Consider the following 21,292-nt stretch of genomic DNA (forward strand, 5'->3'; position numbering starts at 1 on the left):
TAATCGGAGGTGTTCATAGGCAAGGGACCTTTCCGGGTGGCTTGATGGATTAAGGATGACCGACTGATCAGCAGAGTCAGGATACTTTGACATATTTTTGGTTATACGGAAGAGACAAATATGGGAATGAGGCTTTATTTTTTTTGTGTCGGGCAGTGCGGGTTGGTGAAGGCGGAAAGAATCCCAGGACCTGTTAATAAATTGTCTTCATCGGCTACGATTCACCAACTGCTGGAAGAAGTCCTCCCCCCAAGCCGCCAACGCCTCTCACGATTCCGCGATGCGAGAATGCAACCCTGCGAGTGACCCGAACTCGGCGCTAACATCACTCGCCCATTGATGTTGGTCGTGGCGGTGAATTGGACGGGATGGAGGAGCGAGCTCCAGCCAAGGGTCCTCCCTCCCCGCCGCACCCCTGCCTCTGGTCAGAAAGAATTAAGACAAGACACGCACGCACACCGTTGCGACACTCCACACAGGACGACCACCGACCGTTATGTTTTATATATATATAAACTATCACATAGTTGTCTCTTTAATTCGTTTTGTACATACAAAAAAAACATACAATCGCGACATTTGTTAAAATAACATCCTCGTTTATATAAAAGCACGTTAACGCTAATAAAAGCTGCCTTGGCTTTTTGAAAAGCAGGCCGGGTGAACACTCCGCTATTCTTTAAGACGAACAGAATAAACGCCGTTCTCCTTCCCATATTTTGCCTCTCCGCTCAAAACAACCCTTCGGCCGCACGGCCACCTGGGAGCGCATCTCATTAGCACTGGTTAAGTGTAAGCAAAACCTCTGGCACACGTTTCCAACATTCCATTTGTTTCATCAGCAAATCAGGCGTGCTGTAACCCAAGGCTCCCTGAACTCCCAGACGTCCGTGGGCAAGCGCCCTCTCTGGGTGGCTAAATGGGTTAACGATGACCGGGCTCCATCAGCAGAGTCAGGATAGTTCTAGATTTGAAGCTTTCGTGACTGCAATGATTCACACTCTTTGGTTCTATACTCTTTGGTTCTGTTGGGTAAAGTCACGTAGGTGAAAACTATACTATATTCACACTCTTGATGCAGCTATCTTGCTGTGACTGTTCCACCTGAAGACGTAAGCTTGTGTTGCCTCCGAAGCGTCGTGATTTGATTTAGTTGTTTTCTTTTATTTTAATTTTGTTTTACCTACGTGACTTTACCGAAAAAAAAACCAAAGAGTAGAGTCAGGATACTTTGACATAATTTTTTTGAATGAAAAAATTAATATAGGTTGCAGACACGATTCCTTGCAAAGGTTTCTATTTAGTGTTTGGACATCTTAACATGTTTTATTGGCAGGAGTGAAACCTATTCATATTCTTTTCATACTATTTTTTTATATATATAGAAGAGAGATACGGGAAGGAGGCATTGTTTATTGTGTTATTAAGATTCTCCGCAAAGGACGCGAAAATAACCGTTTCTTTAAAGAGCCTCGTCGCACGCGGATCAGCAGCTGCTAAAGTGAAAACCCAAAGCAGGCGTTCTGTCCCGCAAGTGGCCACACGCATGTCACAGTTGAATCGCGGTACGGTGCCCGTATCACATCGCTCTAGGTAGTGGTAGTCAGGGCTGGGTGGCCGATATGGAAATGGCACAATAACCCAGCCCCTCCCCTTCCCCCCCCTCTCCCCCCCCCCGCCCCCCGGGTACACAAAATGGTCTTAAAATGTGTCTTAAGTGCAGGCAGGCAGCGACTGTCACAGTAAGATTTGAAGATAAATGGATCATAGGTCAAAATAAATTACGGGCGTCTTCGTGAGATGCCAGTGGTTGCTAGGGATTACGTCATGACTCCCGCCCACTGCCCCAGCCAATCGACTGCCAGGAAGACAACCCCGATGCAACATGGCCACCATGAAAGTCACCCATGCAACATGGCTGGCATGACATCACAACATTATGCGCTTCAACCGATGTGGCAGAGGTAAGTATATTTGTGTTAATGATTATATAAACAAAGTAATGTTCATAGCATTTCACCACTATCTTGCGTTATTAATTATCGTTTGATTTATTTCGACTTTGTCAATCGACTTATGAGTGAGCGGTCCTGCCCACCCTTAAGATCTCTCCTAACATTGCGACGTTTAATTGCCTTAACTCCCTTATCGACAACGCGTCTTATCTTTAAACCGGACTCTCGTTCTGTACTCGACCTCAAGATCACAGAGCATTTTAGCAGTGGCATCGTGATTTTTTTTTTAAAACATCGCATAAACTGACAACAGTAGCACACTGTCCGGCAGGCCTCCTGCTCTCGAGGACCTGTTTAATGTGTCGAAGCAGTTGTGACACACGGCCCCACACCAAAGCAGATTCTAAGAGCTTCGCTGGAACTCGTAAGCACAGGAAACCACGTTTCTAAAATGTACCACGGTCGAACTACCGCGGAGTAGCGGTTCGCAGCATCGCACTCGGCCTGCAATCCAGAGCTCGCCGGTTCGATTCCATTTCCTGGCACGGAAGTCGAAGCAACGATGCAACTTTCTCGAATCTCCCCACCCCCCCACACTCCTGTCCACCCAGCAGCAGTATAAATGGGTTCAGCCGCAGTTAGTCAATCTGCAGGTACGCCGACCTCTTCCAACACAGCGAGTCAACGTGGAAGAGTAGGCCATCATAACCTCCAGAGTTCCGACACGTGGAGGCTCGTCCGTCAGCAGTGGTCCGAGCAGGCAATTGCAGGGCGGCACCTTTACCGTCTCTTCTTTCACTGCACACCTTCACGAGGTCACCTGTTCCACGGTGAACGCGATTTATTGTTTGCAGTGATTAATTATTGGACAACGCCGAGATACACGTTAAGGTGCCGCCCGCCAAAACAATATTTTAAACTCCTATTTTTGGCGCTGGTTAAGGAAATTGGTTATCCAACTCCTGTCCTACATCGGTCGTCAGGATGGCGATTTAACCTTTAAGGACACCGAAGCGGTAATAACCGTTTAGTTACTGATTTTCACAGGCTCCTGAAGAGGTTCATGTTACGAACTAAATATATATATTACGGGAGGAATGGCACGTCAATGGAAAGTAAGTCTGAAGAGAGTGGATGTTTCAAAGCAAGATCCGATCAATTTGTCTACAAAGGCTTGTTTAGTGTCTTGGAAAAACTTGATAAACGGATATATTATTGGCAAAAGAACTCCATCTAAGAGCTAAGGAGGGGGCGGATCATATTTGAACGAGATCCGAGACTATAAAAGGCATTTGCTGAAGAATTTGAAAACAAGTTCTGGAAAAAAACGTCACGCAAATTAACCTTTTCGTCGGGAGTGCCATTCCTCCTCCTTGATTAATGTTTCCCCAACTGCAACAAATGAAAAAAAAACAATCTTTAAAAAATATATTCATCTTACGAACAAACAAACAAAAAACTCCCGAGGGGAATCAGTTATGAAATTGCACTCACAACGCAAGTAGTCCACCGTCCTATGGAGAAGCAACCTCCCTGCAATGGACCCAACCATTGTGCCAACAGTGGTACGTGATCAGCAGTCTTCCTCATACACAACTTCTTTCGCACACGCAAGTAGCCACTCCCTGTTAAAAAAAACGGGGCATGCAACGATTCGGTCCCACGGGGCATTGTCTGACGTTTTTGCTCCACGGGAGCTTCTTCGGGAACTGGAGTGAAACAGTACCGGAGAACGCGCGAGAGGTACGACATGGAAAACACAATATCGGGAGTGCGAATTTCGGTCTCATTTTCACCGTATCGCTTCTCGTTAACTCCGCCCCAATTGTCTAGTTTCGTTTTGCTCCGTCAGATTAACATACAGTGTTCATCTCAAGACATTTGTTCATCCACTGCTGAATGAAGGCCTTCCCCCATGCTGTGGTGGCCATGGGAATTGTTTGACCAAACTTCATTAAGCTGGTCTGTGCAGGTTGAGATTTGGTGAAGGCGGGCGGGGGAGGCGGTCCAGTTTAGATATAGCCACAGCCAGGTATTGAACTCGACTTGCCAGGCTCATAGCGGAGAGCGCTGATCACACGCATGATCCGACGCATTTAGCAAGACCACGAGCATCGATTGGATTAAAAAAAAAATCGCCGAATAATTTCACCGTCGCATGCCGCGTACCGTCACCGGGAGTCACGCAACCGTCTCCACCCTCCCCCCACAACGAGCGAGAACGACTGAACGAATCTGCGCTCGACACAACTCAGTAAGGGGGGGGGGGGGGGGCACTCCCCCGACCTGCCAGTGGTCACCACCACCGCCACCGCCACCACCGCCACGTAGTGCGCCGTCAAACGTCAAACTGCCGGTCCGCTCTCGGGGCATCGTAGTCGCACGGCGGCGGCGGCGGCGGCGGTGCCGCAGCAGTCGTCATCCCTGCCGGCAATGCCGGCAACGCCGGTGCGAGCGCCACGGCCGCCCTGGGCGTGCGGTAACCCGAGTCCTCCTCCGGCTTGCTCAAGTCCACCGGAATCGGCGCCTTGTACCCCAGCTCCACCTCAATTGCCGCAGCCGGCACACCACCGGGCCGCGGCCGCGGCTTCTTAACTCCGAGTCCGCCGGGAGCCGGCTTGCGTTGGCCGGGCCGGTCGTAGCTAGCGCCGAGGGAGCTCGCGACGCCGCCGGTGGTGGTGGCGGGCGGAGCGATGATGGCCGGGGAGGCCGCGCCCCTCTGAAGCACGATGGGCATGGCGTATTCGGGCCGTCCACTCGGGATGGGCTCCGTGTACGTGTGCTGGCTCGGCGCCATCGCCGCCGCCGCCGCCGCCGGCAACGGCGGCTGAGGCCGAGGCACGGCCGCGCGGTGGGGATCGTCCCGCCAGGCCGACTCGTCCGGTTTGAAGGTGGAGCCCTTCCTCACCTGGCCTGGAGCCATGAGCGGCACGGCGTAGTCTGGGAGGAGAGACGATGCGGGGTAGGATGTGAAAATAGAGGGGAGATGACGATAAATATAACCAGGTTCACTTTACGTGTACAAAGACCCCCTTGCATGGCCATAACATACTTTTGGGGCTGTTAAGCAAGCACCAATGAAGGCCGGCACGTCACACGACGGGTTGCGTGGCCAGCACCAAGCCCGGCTGCCTGCACCAGGTACTCATTTGAGGCCGAGTCGTCCTGGGGGAGGCCCAGGACCGGTTCAGAAAACCGTCACCGGTGTTGGTGGCCGCGAGCGGAAATCGAACTCGGGTCGCCGGGTTCGTAGCAGCACAACGCGGTAAATGCTGCACTCCTGCTCCCCGCACGCACGCACACACACACACACGCACACACACACGCACACACACACGCGCACGCACACACACACGCACACACACACGCACACACACGCACACACACACGCACACACACACACACGCACACACACACACGCACACACACACACGCACACACACGCACACACACGCGCACACACACGCACACACGCACACACACACACACACACGCACGCACACACACGCGCACGCACACACACACGCGCACACACACACACACACGCACACACACACACACACGCACACACGCACCCGGGTGGCGAGCCCCCTCGATGTTGCTGAGCACGGCGCCGATGTCGTGCGACTGCCGCTTGTCCGGGTGGTAGTGGATGTTGATGAGCGAGTCGGCCGGCTCGGGGATGCGGCTCGGGAAGATCCTCTTGAGGCTCAGGCAGCGGCCTGCGTGGGTCGTCACGGCGACGACATCGTCACGTGGTGGGGTGGGGGGGGGAGTCGCAGGGGGTGGGGGGGTGGGGGGGGGTCGGAGTCGTGCAGCATTTCAAGCACCAATGAAGGCCGCTGACCAGACCACCCCCCCCCCCCCCCCCTCCGACTACGTCTTGGGACAGCGACGAGGCCCGGCCGTGGGGCGCTCGCCGCACGTTGGCGGAGATTCGCGGTTCGACTCCGACAGGCAGGCGGGCCCTGGTCATTACGTAACAATACCCTGGTCGTTACGTAACAATACCCTGTCATTACATAACAATACCCTGGTCGTTACGTAACAATACCCTGTCATTACGTAACAATACCCTGGTCGTGACGTAACAATACCCTGTCGTTACGTAACAATACCCTGGTCGTTGCGTAACAATACCCTGTCATTACATAACAATACCCTGGTCGTTACGTAACAATACCCTGTCATTACGTAACAATACCCTGGTCGTTACGTAACAATACCCTGGTCGTTACGTAACAATACCCTGGTCATTACGTAACAATACCCTGGTCGTTACGTAACAATACCCTGGTCATTACGTAACAATACCCTGGCGTTACGTAACAATACCCTGTTCATTACGTAACAACACCCTGTCGTTACGTAACAATACCCTGTCGTTACGTAACAATACCCTGTCGTTACGTAACAATACCCTGGTCGTGACGTAACAATACCCTGGTCGTGACGTAACAATACCCTGGTCGTGACGTAACAATACCCTGGTCGTGACGTAACAATACCCTGGTCGTGACGTAACAATACCCTGGTCGTTACGTAACAATACCCTGTCGTCACGTAACAATACCCTGGTCGTTACGTAACAATACCCTGGTCGTTACGTAACAATACACTGATCGTTACGTAGCAATACCCTGGTCGTTACGTAACAATACCCTGTCGTTGCGTAACAATACCCCGGTCGTTACGTAACAACACCCTGGTCGTTACGTACCAATACCCTTGTCGTTACGTAACTATACCCTGACGTTACGTAACAATACCCTGGTCGTTACGTAACAATACCCTGGTCGTTACGTAACAATACCCTGGTCGTTACGTAACAATACCCTGGTCGTTACGTAACAATACCCTGTCGTTACGTAACAATACCCTGTCGGTACGTAACAATACCCAGGTCATTACGTAACAATACCCTGGTCGTTACGTAACAATACCCAGGTCGTCACGTAACAATACCCTGGTCGTTACGTAACAATACCCAGGTCGTCACGTAACAATACCCTGGTCGTTACGTAACAATACCCTGGTCGTTACGTAACATTACCCTGGTCGTTACGTAACAATACCCAGGTCGTCACGTAACAATACCCTGGTCGTTACGTAACATTACCCTGGTCGTCACGTAACAATACCCAGGTCGTCACGTAACAATACCCTGGTCGTTACGTAACATTACCCTGGTCGTTACGTGACAATACCCTGGTCGTTACGTAACAATACCCTGTCGTTACGTAACAATACCCTGGTCGTTACGTAACAATACCCTGGTCATTACGTAACAATACCCTGTCGTTACGTTGCAACACCCTGGTCGTTACGTAACAGTACCCTGGTTGTTACGTAACAATACCCTGGTCGTTACGTAACAATACCCTGGTCGTTACGTAACAACACCCTGGTCGCAACGTAACAATACCCTGTCGTTACGTAACAAAACCCTGGTCGTTACGTAACAATACCCTGGTCGTTACGTAACTACACCCTGGTCGTTACGTAACAAAACCCTGGTCGTTACGTAACAATACCCTGGTCATTACGTAACAATACCCTGGTCGTTACGTAACAATACCCTGGTCATTACGTAACAATACCCTGGCGTTACGTAACAATACCCTGTTCATTACGTAACAACACCCTGTCGTTACGTAACAATACCCTGGTCGTTACGTAACAATACCCTGTCGTTACGTAACAATACCCTGGTCGTGAAGTAACAATACCCTGGTCGTGACGTAACAATACCCTGGTCGTGACGTAACAATACCCTGGTCGTGACGTAACAATACCCTGGTCGTGACGTAACAATACCCTGGTCGTTACGTAACAATACCCTGTCGTCACGTAACAATACCCTGGTCGTTACGTAACAATACCCTGGTCGTTACGTAACAATACACTGATCGTTACGTAGCAATACCCTGGTCGTTACGTAACAATACCCTGTCGTTGCGTAACAATACCCCGGTCGTTACGTAACAACACCCTGGTCGTTACGTACCAATACCCTTGTCGTTACGTAACTATACCCTGACGTTACGTAACAATACCCTGGTCGTTACGTAACAATACCCTGGTCGTTACGTAACAATACCCTGGTCGTTACGTAACAATACCCTGGTCGTTACGTAACAATACCCTGTCGTTACGTAACAATACCCTGTCGGTACGTAACAATACCCAGGTCATTACGTAACAATACCCTGGTCGTTACGTAACAATACCCAGGTCGTCACGTAACAATACCCTGGTCGTTACGTAACAATACCCAGGTCGTCACGTAACAATACCCTGGTCGTTACGTAACAATACCCTGGTCGTTACGTAACATTACCCTGGTCGTTACGTAACAATACCCAGGTCGTCACGTAACAATACCCTGGTCGTTACGTAACATTACCCTGGTCGTCACGTAACAATACCCAGGTCGTCACGTAACAATACCCTGGTCGTTACGTAACATTACCCTGGTCGTTACGTGACAATACCCTGGTCGTTACGTAACAATACCCTGTCGTTACGTAACAATACCCTGGTCGTTACGTAACAATACCCTGGTCATTACGTAACAATACCCTGTCGTTACGTTGCAACACCCTGGTCGTTACGTAACAGTACCCTGGTTGTTACGTAACAATACCCTGGTCGTTACGTAACAATACCCTGGTCGTTACGTAACAACACCCTGGTCGCAACGTAACAATACCCTGTCGTTACGTAACAAAACCCTGGTCGTTACGTAACAATACCCTGGTCGTTACGTAACTACACCCTGGTCGTTACGTAACAAAACCCTGGTCGTTACGGAACAATACCCTGGTCATTACGTAACAATACCCTGGTCGTTACGTAACAATACCCTGGTCATTACGTAACAATACCCTGGCGTTACGTAACAATACCCTGTTCATTACGTAACAACACCCTGTCGTTACGTAACAATACCCTGGTCGTTACGTAACAATACCCTGTCGTTACGTAACAATACCCTGGTCGTGAAGTAACAATACCCTGGTCGTGACGTAACAATACCCTGGTCGTGACGTAACAATACCCTGGTCGTGACGTAACAATACCCTGGTCGTGACGTAACAATACCCTGGTCGTTACGTAACAATACCCTGTCGTCACGTAACAATACCCTGGTCGTTACGTAACAATACCCTGGTCGTTACGTAACAATACACTGATCGTTACGTAGCAATACCCTGGTCGTTACGTAACAATACCCTGTCGTTGCGTAACAATACCCCGGTCGTTACGTAACAACACCCTGGTCGTTACGTACCAATACCCTTGTCGTTACGTAACTATACCCTGACGTTACGTAACAATACCCTGGTCGTTACGTAACAATACCCTGGTCGTTACGTAACAATACCCTGGTCGTTACGTAACAATACCCTGGTCGTTACGTAACAATACCCTGTCGTTACGTAACAATACCCTGTCGGTACGTAACAATACCCAGGTCATTACGTAACAATACCCTGGTCGTTACGTAACAATACCCAGGTCGTCACGTAACAATACCCTGGTCGTTACGTAACAATACCCAGGTCGTCACGTAACAATACCCTGGTCGTTACGTAACAATACCCTGGTCGTTACGTAACATTACCCTGGTCGTTACGTAACAATACCCAGGTCGTCACGTAACAATACCCTGGTCGTTACGTAACATTACCCTGGTCGTCACGTAACAATACCCAGGTCGTCACGTAACAATACCCTGGTCGTTACGTAACATTACCCTGGTCGTTACGTGACAATACCCTGGTCGTTACGTAACAATACCCTGTCGTTACGTAACAATACCCTGGTCGTTACGTAACAATACCCTGGTCATTACGTAACAATACCCTGTCGTTACGTTGCAACACCCTGGTCGTTACGTAACAGTACCCTGGTTGTTACGTAACAATACCCTGGTCGTTACGTAACAATACCCTGGTCGTTACGTAACAACACCCTGGTCGCAACGTAACAATACCCTGTCGTTACGTAACAAAACCCTGGTCGTTACGTAACAATACCCTGGTCGTTACGTAACTACACCCTGGTCGTTACGTAACAAAACCCTGGTCGTTACGGAACAATACCCTGGTCGTTACGTAACAATACCCTGTCGTTACGTAACAATACCCTGGTCGTTACGTAACAATACCCTGGCCGTTACGTGACAATACCCTGGTCGTTACGTAACAATACCCTGGTCGTTACGTAACAACACCCTGGTCGCTACGTAACAATACCACCATTACGTAACAATACCCTGGTCGTTACGTGACAATACCCTGTCGTTACGTAACAATACACAGGTCGTTACGTAACAATACCCTGGCCGTTACGTAACAATACACTGATCGTTACGTAGCAATACCCTGGTCGTTACGTAGCAATACCCTGGTCGTTACGTAACAATACCCTGGTCGTTACGTAACAATACCCTGGTCGTTACGTAACAATTCCCTGCTCGTTACGTGCCAATACCCTTCTCGTTACGTAACAATACCCTGCTCGTTACGTAACAACACCCTGCTCGTTACGCAACGATACCCTGGTCGTTACGTAACAATACCCTGCTCGTTACGCAACAATACCCTGGTCGTTAAGCAACAATACCCTGCTCGTTACGTAACAATACCCTGCTCGTTACGTACCAATACCCTGGTCATTACGTAACAATACCCTGGTCGTTACGTAACAATACCCTGCTCGTTACGTGACAATACCCTGCTCGTTACGTAACAATACCCTGCTCGTTACGTAACAATACCCAGGTCGTTACGTAACAATACCCTGGTCGTTACGTAGCAATACCCTGGTCGTTACGTAACAATACCCTGGCCGTTACGTGACAATACCCTGGTCGTTACAATACCCAGGCCGTTATGTAACAATACCCTGCTCATTGCGTAACAATACCCTGCTCGTCACGTAACAATACCCTGCTCGTTACGTAACAATACCCTGCTCGTTACGTAACAATACCCTGGTCGTTACGTAACAATACCCTGCTCGTTACGTAACAATACCCTGGTCGTTACGTAACAATACCCTGCTCGTTACGTAACAATACCCTCCTCATTGCGTAACAATACCCTGCTCGTTACGTAACAATACCCTGCTCGTTACGTAACAATACCCTGCTCGTTACGTAACAATACCCTGGTCGTTACGTAACAATACCCTGATCGTTACGTTACAATACCCTGCTTGTTACGTAACAATACCCTGGTCGTTACGTAGCAATACCCTGGTCGTTACGTAACAATACCCTGGTCGTTACGTAACAATACCCTGGTCGTTACGTAACAATACCCTGGTCGTTACGTAACAACACCCTGGTCGTTACGTGCCAATACCCTGCTCGTTACGTTGAGAGGTCATCAGGTCTTTCAGCTGGCCATCGTCGTGCAGCGAGTCCGGATTTGTTCCCATTCGAAAAATGACCCAGAAATTTGCTCGATTGGGATTAGACACAGCTGCCACTGGGGGTGCCCTTCACAGAGTTTCGGATGAGAAGCAAGTCACTTGTTGTGTGTGGCATCGCTCGTAGATGCCTTACCGGGGCTCCATTAAAACATCATTATTGCAATCATCATCGTCGTCGTTTAGGATTTCATTATCGCATGTCACTCCCTTCAGAAAGAGTTATCGCTTGAGTGAGCAACGCTTAAATCCCCGGTTCCAATGAACCCTGGAGGGCAGGGGTTTCCCGAGACTGATTTCCTTACCAAGAGCCAAACAGGGGACGGTCCGATCAACACCTAGAGCGGTGTCACAAGTCGAAGTGTCGAGCATTTGCATCACGTGCTTAAGGACCTATTTCAAATCTGCCATTCGTTAGAGGTCGGTTGCTGTTGTTGTTTTGCGTTACGCCGTTCCAAACACTTTGCACCGGGAGGAGTGATGGAAGACACTCCGACCGTCACGTGTTTAGACCAAACGTGAACTCCGACCCCAAGCCTCGTGTGCCCAGATCACTTTACAGTCGAGCGAGTTTGGAGTTGGGGGGGGGGGGGGAGCGGTGTCGCACCTTTTGTTAATCTCCCTGCAGAAGATGCGGAGAGTCTGCGGGGAATACTCGCGCAACTGGGTCCGTGCAAAACGGATTGGCGTGCAAAAGCCCGCTCGCACAGAGCCTATCAAGTTCCTTGTGTGTGCGTGTACGTGTACGCATTGTTTCCTACACGTTTACATGTGCAAACACAGACGTTACACACAACAACACGCGCCCGTGCGTCATGCAAAACGTATTGCAAAATGTATTACGCGCTGTGATTGTAGACTGCGCGTGTACACGTAGCAGCAGCCCTGTTGTCAATTCACCGCTGGAGGAGGGCACCCCCCCTCCCCTCCCCTCACCACCGATGCCGCCGCCAGCCTTCGTCAACGCAGCGGATGGCGTAGACGTGGGAGGGCAGAAGTACAGTCAACGCGTTCTTACCCTCCGCCAGGTCCCACAGCCGCCGCGCGGCACACGCGCGGGCGCTCCCAAGATCCGCCCCAACGTAAAAAAAAAAAAAAAAATCGCACGGCATAGAAGCGCCGTGCCACATTGGATTTTTTCACCGCGCAGCCGCACGTGCTGCTGCTGCCCCGCCACGACAGACGCTCACCCGCTCTGCGCCCAAGTTGCGTGCTCGCCGCTCCCTCCGCCGCCTTGCGTCTGCGACGGACAGAGGTGACAATGGAATCAACGCCGAGCAACGGGGGGAGTCTCGAGCGAACGGACACTTTGAGAAAGCTGTGGTTGACCGAGACCGAGACAGCGGGCGCAGCCGCAGACCACACACCTGCTTTTCCTGTTCCTCACGCACGCGTAGATCACCAGCACCGAGACGAGAGTTGTCAATGCCAAGGTAACGGGCAATGCCACCCACCACGCATTCCAGCCTGGTGGAGGTGTTGATGGCGGAGGTGGCGATGGTGGCGATAGCGATGTCGGTGATTGCAGGCGGAGGAGAGAAAACGGAGGGTGAGGAAAGGATTATATATTGCAATGTCGGCAAAACGTCTCAAAACTTTACACGGTGACCGTCAGACGAGAACGGGCAGAAGAACTGGCAAGCAAGCCAAAGATTCCCCCCTGCGTAGCCCCGTAACAGACTGTTGGGGCAAGCGCTGTTAGCGAGCAGCACCTATGAAGAAGGCCGGCACGGCACACGATGGGGGGGGGGGGTGGGGTTGGCCAACGCCATGCCCGGTGGCGATGTTTACACGCCGCACCAGGTACTCGCCCACGGCCGAGTGGACGCAAAGGCAAACAATGCCCGTCTCCGCGACATGCGGAATGCGCCACACGTATGACGACTAACAAAGGAAGTAACGATAACTGTCCTATTCTTAGTTCTTTCGGTAAAGTCACGTTGAAGGGAAACAACAAAATAATAAAGTATATATATAAAACAATAAAAATTCTCACGACGTTTCGACCATAACACAAACTGTCCTTTCGGTTAAGGGGCCGTCCGTAAATGACGTCATGCACCTGGGGGGTGGGTCAGACATTTGTGACGATGTGTGACGAGAGGGGGGGAGGGGGGGGTTGAGAAATGTGACGTCACATCAAAATGCGCAACTTTAAATAAATTTAGACAACACGTTCTACTTATATTCGTGGTTCTTTCGGTAAAGTCACGTTGAAGGGCTTTATCTGGTATATATAATACATGTTATTATTTTATTGTTTCCCTTCAACGTGACTTTACCGAAAGAACCAAGAATATGAATCACTGCAGTCACGAAAGCTTTACATCAAAACGTTCTACTTAGTTGAATAGACTTTCTAATAAATGTTTTCTCACACAACATCAGAGTGCAGCGCCACATTAAATACGCACTACTACAATGACAATAGTTTAAAGCGATTTGAAGCATGCTTTTTTTTTTGTCTGGGTCCCCCCGTACCCTGACTCTCCTCGACGTGCAGGGTGCCGTTGCCGTTGCGCGTCACCGCGCCGCCCTCGTGCGAAGAGAGCGTCTCCATCATCGCGGTGCTGTCGCGGGTCCTCGTGTTCGAGAGGCGAGCTTGGGTGGGGAGGAAACAGCAAAGGCAAAGATCGACCCCATGTGTGGCCTTCGAACGAACGACGGCCACCGTCATTGTTGTCAACGTTCTATTTCGCGCTTCTGCGGCCGTCTGGAACGCTCCTCCTTCCGATATTAAGAACCCACCGGAGCTGTGCACTTTTAAACAATTTAGATTGAAAAACTCATTTCTTTAGAACTGCTTTTTGCGTTTAGTATGTGGTCCTTCCCCCACACCCCCGGCTAGCACGGTTGGCTATGTACGGTGCGAAAGAAGTTTAACATACATACAACACCAGTGGGTACATTGTCCTGTAATTAAATTTCTAAAAAAATTTGTTGTCCGATTAGATTACTCTATAGTTATTCTTTTTTTTTATTCATAGTTATTAATTTTATTGCAATTTTAAAGTTCAGTTATTGTTGTAAACTTTCTATTTCGCTGACATTTTTTCCTTTACTCGCCAGTGTAGCTTTGGGATACTCCAATATGAAAGGCGCTTCATAAAACAGAGGTCATCGTTGTTATCTTCATTACATTGCCCGGCAATGGGGGAGGGGGACGGGGGAGGGGGACGGGGGACAGGGGCGAGGGAGGAGGGGGGTGAGGGAGGAGGGAGGAGGGTGGCGGGGGAGGGGGGTGGGGTCGCGGTGCACGTGGACACTCACGGCGCACGGCTGGAATGTGGGCGGCACGCGGACCCAGCGGCTCGCAGCCCAGCAGCTCGGCCTTGAGCGCGATCTTGCCGTGCCACGCCGTCGGGTGGAGACGCACGAAGCGCGCCGACGCCAGAGCCGGCAGCAGGGAATGGCGCGCCTCCTGCCACTGGTTGGTGTTGCCTTCGAACACCTGGGGGAGGGTGGTGGTGGTGGAGCGCGCGGTGGGGGGGGAGAGTGAACCAGGTCACGCTTGCAATTGAGACTCATCCTGGCGGTCCTCCTCGGCTTCGCGCACGGTTAAACAAATAATACTTGAACTTTGGGGTCGGAGGTCAGGCAGGGGTTCCCTGAAAAACACGGGAGGGGTGGGTCGTGGGGGGGGGGGGGGGGCGGCAGTGGAAGACCGGTACCATTTCTCCACTGACGCTTCCGGGCTGAGCACGGCGAGCGCAGGGACGGGAGGGGCGGCTCTCATTGTTCGAGCGTTTTTCCACCGGTTAGCTGCCATGCAGAGCCAGAACTAAACCGCGATGAGATTGGTCACGGTAAGCCACATCGTCGAGCAATCATTTGTGATGGCCAGGTCGCTTCTGAAAGAGAAGCGGATGGCTCAGTGGGCTTTATCTGGTAAGATAAAACATATTCTTTGGGTCTTTCGGTAAAGTCACGTAGAACATTTTTTTTTTTTTTACAAATAACTATGCCGTTTCGATAGCAAAACAAGCAATCGTCAACAGGAGAAGAAAAGAGGAAGGAGAAAAAATTAGTTTTGTGTAACAAAAAATTGTTCTACGTGACTTTACCGAAAGACCCAAAGAATATGAATTCCTGCAGTCACGAAAGCTTTAAGTCAAGATTTAAGATAAAACATAGCTTCGCTTTATTTTTATACACAGTAAAACCTTGGATTGCGAGCATAATTCGTTCCGGAAACGTGTTTGTGATTCAAAGTACTCGTATATCAAAGTGAATTTCCCCATAAGAAATAATGGAAACTCAGATGATTCGTTCCACAACCCAAAAATATTCATATAAAAAATATTAATACAAAATACCTTTTTATATTTTTATTACTTAAATTTAATGTAAAGTAATCAAATTTATTAATTAAATTTAACCGTGGCTGGTGTGAGGGAGACGAGAGAGAGGAGAGGAGGGTTATTGTGTAGGACGACTTACACTGTCACTAACGGAATCACTGCCATCTGTTAGTTCACTGGAATCTTTTTCTTTTTGTGCGAATTTAACAAGGAACCTATCGAATGACACTCGCTTTTGCCTCCTTTTGAGGAGGCAAAAAGCATTGTTGCAGTACAGTTACTAAAGAACAGTCACTACACTTGGACACAAAATAAAAAAATGCTTTACACACACACACGTGGTCACAACACTATAGTAAACAGTATACGCTCGCACGGATGTTGACTACACGAGTGAGACACGCCGACTGAGACCGAGCATGGGAGACGATTACCCACAATCCTGCAGTGAGAGAGAGAGAAGAACCATCGACTCAGTTGTGATCACGTGACGCTCGGCAGACAAAGCGTATACGTACTGCTCGTATTGCAAGACCTCGCTCGTTTATCAAGTTAAAACGTACTTAAAACGTTGGCTCGTCTTGCAAAACGCTCGCAGACCAAGTTACTCGCAATCCAAGGTTTTACTGTATATATATATTTTTAAAGCAATTTGATTACCATTACTATACTTTGCACTCCTATTGTGTTGCTGTCACGTTCTGACCTGCCGCGACTGGACGGCTTTAGAGCTCATTGCATTCCTCCAGTATAAATACTTAAGATTCTGAATCCGGCTCGGGGGTCAAGCAGGGTCAGAGGAGGCGACATCGACGCATCCGTCGCCTGCGGCATCAGTCGGCAAGAGAGCGTAGCGTCACGTGTCGGTCCAACGCAAACGCAGCGACGCGCTCGGGCATCTCGACCCGTCCTGTCGTCACGCGTGCACCACGTGAGCGGCCACGGTGACACCACAGGCGGGGATTCTTAGCGGTGTCGGCTCAGCGCTTCGACTCCCGATCCGCCCGACCACCTCAGAGTATTTAAAAAAAAAGAAAAAAAACTTCCTCATACAAGTCCCGTGGCCTATTCAAAACTGGAATCGCTAAATGGTTAAATTCAGACCAGGGTGCGGTGGACGGCAACAAAATCACACGAGAGGACATTGACAATTCATTGCTCTTACAAACGGAGACCTGGTTAATTACGCAGGGGTTTAAAACCGGTTTAAATCGCAGGCGGCTGAAACCTAGACTCGAACCCAGGTGGCTCAGCGGTGCCGACTCGGCGCTACACCAGTGTGTGATGCGTCCCCCCCCCCCCATCCTCACTCCGAGCCACTCCGCCACCCTGGCTGCTCCCGGGTCTCTCACCTTGTCCTCACCCAAGGCGGCCGTCTTGTAGAACTTCCACTTGGCGCCGTCCAGGCTGTACGAGAGCTTGTAGGCCGTCACAAAGAAGTTGTAGTTCTGATACGCCGAGCCCGTCGTCACGATTCCTGGAGGCCCAAGGGGGTTGGGGGGAGAGGTGTCATCACCGACCGTCACCCGAGCAAACGGCATCATTGTTCGTATTGTTCATCATTTTGGCGACTCATATCCTGGCTCAACAAAATGAACCTGAAACTTGACCAACGGACAAGAACGTCGCTGCACAAGAGTAAACAGCACTTCAGGCTCATAAAAAGAATAGCACGTTTTCATGGAGTCACACTTCTTTTTCACTGCGGTCATGGTTTTTTGTTAACAACCCCCGTGTAATTTTCGTCAAGTCTTAGTCTGTGGCTTTCGTTTCGTTACCCTCTCGGTCTGGTCCACAGTCAAACATCTCGGTCGCACACTTAGTTATTGCCGTCGCTATGGGAGCAGCGCACTTGTCGCCCTTTGCATCGGGGCGCCTCCGAGCGACAAAGATGCCGGCACCCAATGGCTCACTCGTTTTAAACATCGCGGGGGACGGCGACCTTCAACTCCCGACGCGTATCAGACGGCGCGGTAACACTTGACGGTTGTACACGCCGCGGCGTTAACGAGGGCGCTTTGCCGGATTCCAACCGCGAACCTCTGCAACAAGCGGCGAACGTGCCGCTGCCGGCACGCGGCACCTCCCCCGGCGCATGCCGTTGGTCCGTACGCGTCATCTCCCCCAGGCCGGTGGCAGGCGGGCGCGGTGACTTACCCGCGACGCGCTTGGGCGTCTGCAGGTCGACCTGGAGCCACTGGCGGTCGTCGAGGTTGAAGGGAGCCCAGGGCGGCCCGTGCAGGCCCAGCCTGGCGTGGTGCGCAGGCCAGGCCTGCAGGCCGCCCTGCGCGTCGTACCACTGCAGCGTGGAGGAGGCCGTGAGCTGGGCGTCCGCCACGGAGCCCGACGCCAAACCCAGCGCGGCGTCGCAGCCTGAGACGGAACAGCGGAAGGCGTTGGGTGGAGGTGGATGGGGCGAGTTCCGCGAGAGTTAAGAGTCCATTTCGGTATTTGCGCCGTCCTCCTTGTTGTAAACGTCTATGCTCCGCCCGCCTTCACCTACCAGATAAACCCCCTATGACCTCGCACGGCTCCGGGAGGCAGTCATCCAGCAGTGGGTAGTATGTGTATATGTACGTTGAACTTCATTCGCACAGTACGTAGCCAGCCGTACACCAATCGGAGGTACCGGTGGAAGGATTTATTAAAGGGCTGTACACTTACGATGTAAAAATTCAAACATTCGGCCCAAGTCGGAATTCAGCAGTCATGTCTGGGTCTGGAGCACCCAGTTCCTACCTCACTGCACCCGATGGGATGCAACGTAGCGCAGTCAGGTTGAGTGATGACCCACCACTTACTAATTCACTCCTGTCACTTGCTCGCTCCCCCGGCGGTTAGTCGCCTCCTTATCGCTCGCATATCGATACGACGGTGGTTATTGTTCTCACGAATTAAAAATCAAGTATATACGCGCGGATCACACGAGGCTTTCCAATGTGCATTTCGCCTTGTACGGAAACCAATGGGTAGCTGTTGGGGAATTTTTTTTTCGCAGGCCACGGGAGGAAATACGGCCACACGCAGCAACGCTTGCCGTCGCTGTCAAGATAAACGAGGCCCTCCCCTCTACCGATACTCACGGAGAGCACGCACTGGAGCACTCTGAAGTGCTTAACAAGAGCACCCCCTAGAAGAGCGAAGAAGCCGAGCACAAAACGCACGGTTAATGGTTCCGTGCGGCGAGCCTTTGAATGGATTGCTCTCAAGCAGTGCCCGCCCGTGACCGAACGGGCCAAGGGATTGCCCCGTCTCGGCAGATCTCGCAAGCCCGCAACGGCGCTCGGACGGGGCGATCAAAGCGCGCCGGCGCGCACGGTGAGCGGCACAGGTCGGCGCGGAAAAATCGCGCCGTTGTGCTGCTCTGCTACGCTAACCCCGCAGCAAACGCTTCGCGCGTTCACCGACGCGCACTGCCCACGTCCAGCAGCGGGTCGCCAGAGGGGCCCTATAACCCCACCCACGCGCACACGGGGACAGCCGGCGCTTCAAGGAGCGCCGGGGCTCTCCCGTGAGCCACCCGGCCGCCCGCACATGTGGAAATGTGGGAGGAAGTCGCGCTGGGAAACTGGCGTGGATCTGCGTCATCTTTACCGTCGGTTTTGAACTTGAAGAGCCAATCAGAAAGCGGCCCACTGTGGAAGACAAGGGAAATAATAATAATAATGACGATTATTACGTAAACATGGGATCTCAAGAGCTGGTTCAGCAAAATACTACAAAAACGTATTAAATATATACACACGTACCTGAATAGGGTATTTAAACAGGGTACACACGTGTGTGTAAATTTAATACGTTTCAGAATTATTTTGTTTAACCGGGTAACGAGATCTGATGAGATGAAACATTATTTGATAATTTGGAAGACAAGGGAAATAATAGTCACAATTATTACATAAACACGAAAATGACCAAATTATGAAATCACGTTTCATCTCGTCAGATCTCGTTACCAGCTTAAAACAAAATAATTTTGAAACTTATTAAATACACATACACACACACACTTGTACCCTATTTTGGTACACGTGTGTGTGTATATTTATAAACAAAATACAAACCTCCGTATATTTATTTTTATATACACAAATTGTATTAACATCACAGCCAGCTGGACGATGGGCAAGACCACACAAACTCGCGCGCTCTCTCTCTCTCTCTCTGCTGCAGCCCTCTCTTCGGGGGCCCAGCGGCAGACCTCAACATCGGCATCGAGCTCCCCAATCAACATCGCCACCGTCGCGCGCCCACGCGCGAGAGAGAGAGAGACACAGCATCGCCACGCACGACGGTTTTCCCCGCGCACGCCGCCACTGACTCTGTGGAGGCGATGCCGTTGGCACGGGTGCCCTTGTAGTAGTGGGCCCCAGAGGCACGGCGGACCGTGACGCTGCCGCCCTGGTCGGCCGCCAGGACGCCCGCGTGGACCGCGGCCCTGCACAGCGGTGAAGACTGAAAGACACAAAGACAAAATAGGTAACAAACAAAAAAGTCATCAATGCACTCAAAAGTAGAAAAAAACGTTATTTTGACCCCAGAATTAATAAAATTTGGTGGGCCGAATAAAAGTGTGTGGTTTCCTTTCGATACGTTTAATTTTCTTTATGCAATGTTCCTTATTTGAATGTTAACCTTTGTATATGTACAATGATTTGTATATGTACATATTCATTCTAATATCTCAATCCAGACAATAACAATAGTTCATTATTGTCTGGATACCCAGGATCGGCATGCCCTGGACCGGTTATTTAAATGGAATCTTGAACTGGTACGCGAGATGACAAGTCTGTATGCACAGTTTCAGCTCGTTAGGCTTCGTAGATCCGAAGACAATTAAGCATCAGACTTGAAAGAATATAACCAGATAACAGGGCAAGTTAAATGAAAGTGTGTAAAAGGAGCCCCTGTATAGCCTCTCTCAAGGGTGCCACAGAGGCGAGATGTTAACTACCTCGCCTGGTATGCAAGAGGTAGTGGGTTCGATCCCGACCCTGACGCCTGTATATTTGGAGTTTTCGTGTATCTCCCCGTGGCCGCGTGGATTTTTCCTCCGGGTCCTCAAATTTTTCCCACCATATTTAGAACCAAGGTGCGTTTATGGTATTTGGCTGCGATACATTTGCACACGATGGGCCACTTCGTTGAGCTATTATTTGTGGGCAGGTCCCTTATGAAAAAGATCTACATAGCTCAGTGAGCCTTACCTGGTAAAATACAACGACTTTAGTCCAGTTTAATTTGACAGACTGTTGGGGCACGTGCTGTTAGCGAGTAGCACCTAAGTAGGCCGGGAAAGGCCAGCACCACGCCCGGCTACCTTCTACTCCGTAGTGGCGATGTTTACTCATTTGAGGCCGAGTCTACCTTGGGAGGTCCAGCAACAGATATTCGCCACTGCTGTTGGCCGTGAGCGGGAATCGAACTCGGACCGTCGGGTTCATAACACAGTGCGCTAACCACTACACTGCCGCTCCCCGGACACAAGTGTACACACACACACAAAGATAAAGACCCCCCATATAGCCTAAACAGACACTTCGGGCAAGTGCTGTTAGCGAGCACCCTATGAAGGCCGGAACGGTACACGAG

At 50.6% G+C, this 21,292-nt stretch overlaps 1 protein-coding gene across 1 annotated transcript in view; it reads right to left on the reverse strand.

Annotated features, from left to right (window-relative positions):
• Positions 1-482: 482 nt before the first annotated feature.
• LOC116953428 (discoidin, CUB and LCCL domain-containing protein 2-like) overlaps positions 483-21,292 on the reverse strand; it is a 54,172-nt gene continuing 33,362 nt past the window's right edge. The window contains exons 6-15 of the mRNA XM_032973628.2: positions 20,019-20,152; positions 19,292-19,332; positions 17,855-18,070; positions 17,050-17,174; positions 14,667-14,847; positions 13,878-13,997; positions 12,764-12,863; positions 12,587-12,636; positions 5,531-5,677; positions 483-4,895 (exon numbers count right to left, since the gene is read on the reverse strand). Coding sequence (XP_032829519.2) covers positions 4,294-4,895; positions 5,531-5,677; positions 12,587-12,636; positions 12,764-12,863; positions 13,878-13,997; positions 14,667-14,847; positions 17,050-17,174; positions 17,855-18,070; positions 19,292-19,332; positions 20,019-20,152 — 1,716 coding nt within the window. The 3' untranslated portion in view covers positions 483-4,293. The remainder of the gene's footprint in view (positions 4,896-5,530; positions 5,678-12,586; positions 12,637-12,763; positions 12,864-13,877; positions 13,998-14,666; positions 14,848-17,049; positions 17,175-17,854; positions 18,071-19,291; positions 19,333-20,018; positions 20,153-21,292) is intronic.

This window comes from Petromyzon marinus, chromosome 51 (genome assembly GCF_048934315.1).
Source record: "Petromyzon marinus isolate PM22_M1 ecotype Great Lakes invasive population chromosome 51, UKy_Petmar_22M1.pri1.0, whole genome shotgun sequence".
NCBI classification, from domain to species: Eukaryota; Metazoa; Chordata; class Hyperoartia; order Petromyzontiformes; family Petromyzontidae; genus Petromyzon; species Petromyzon marinus.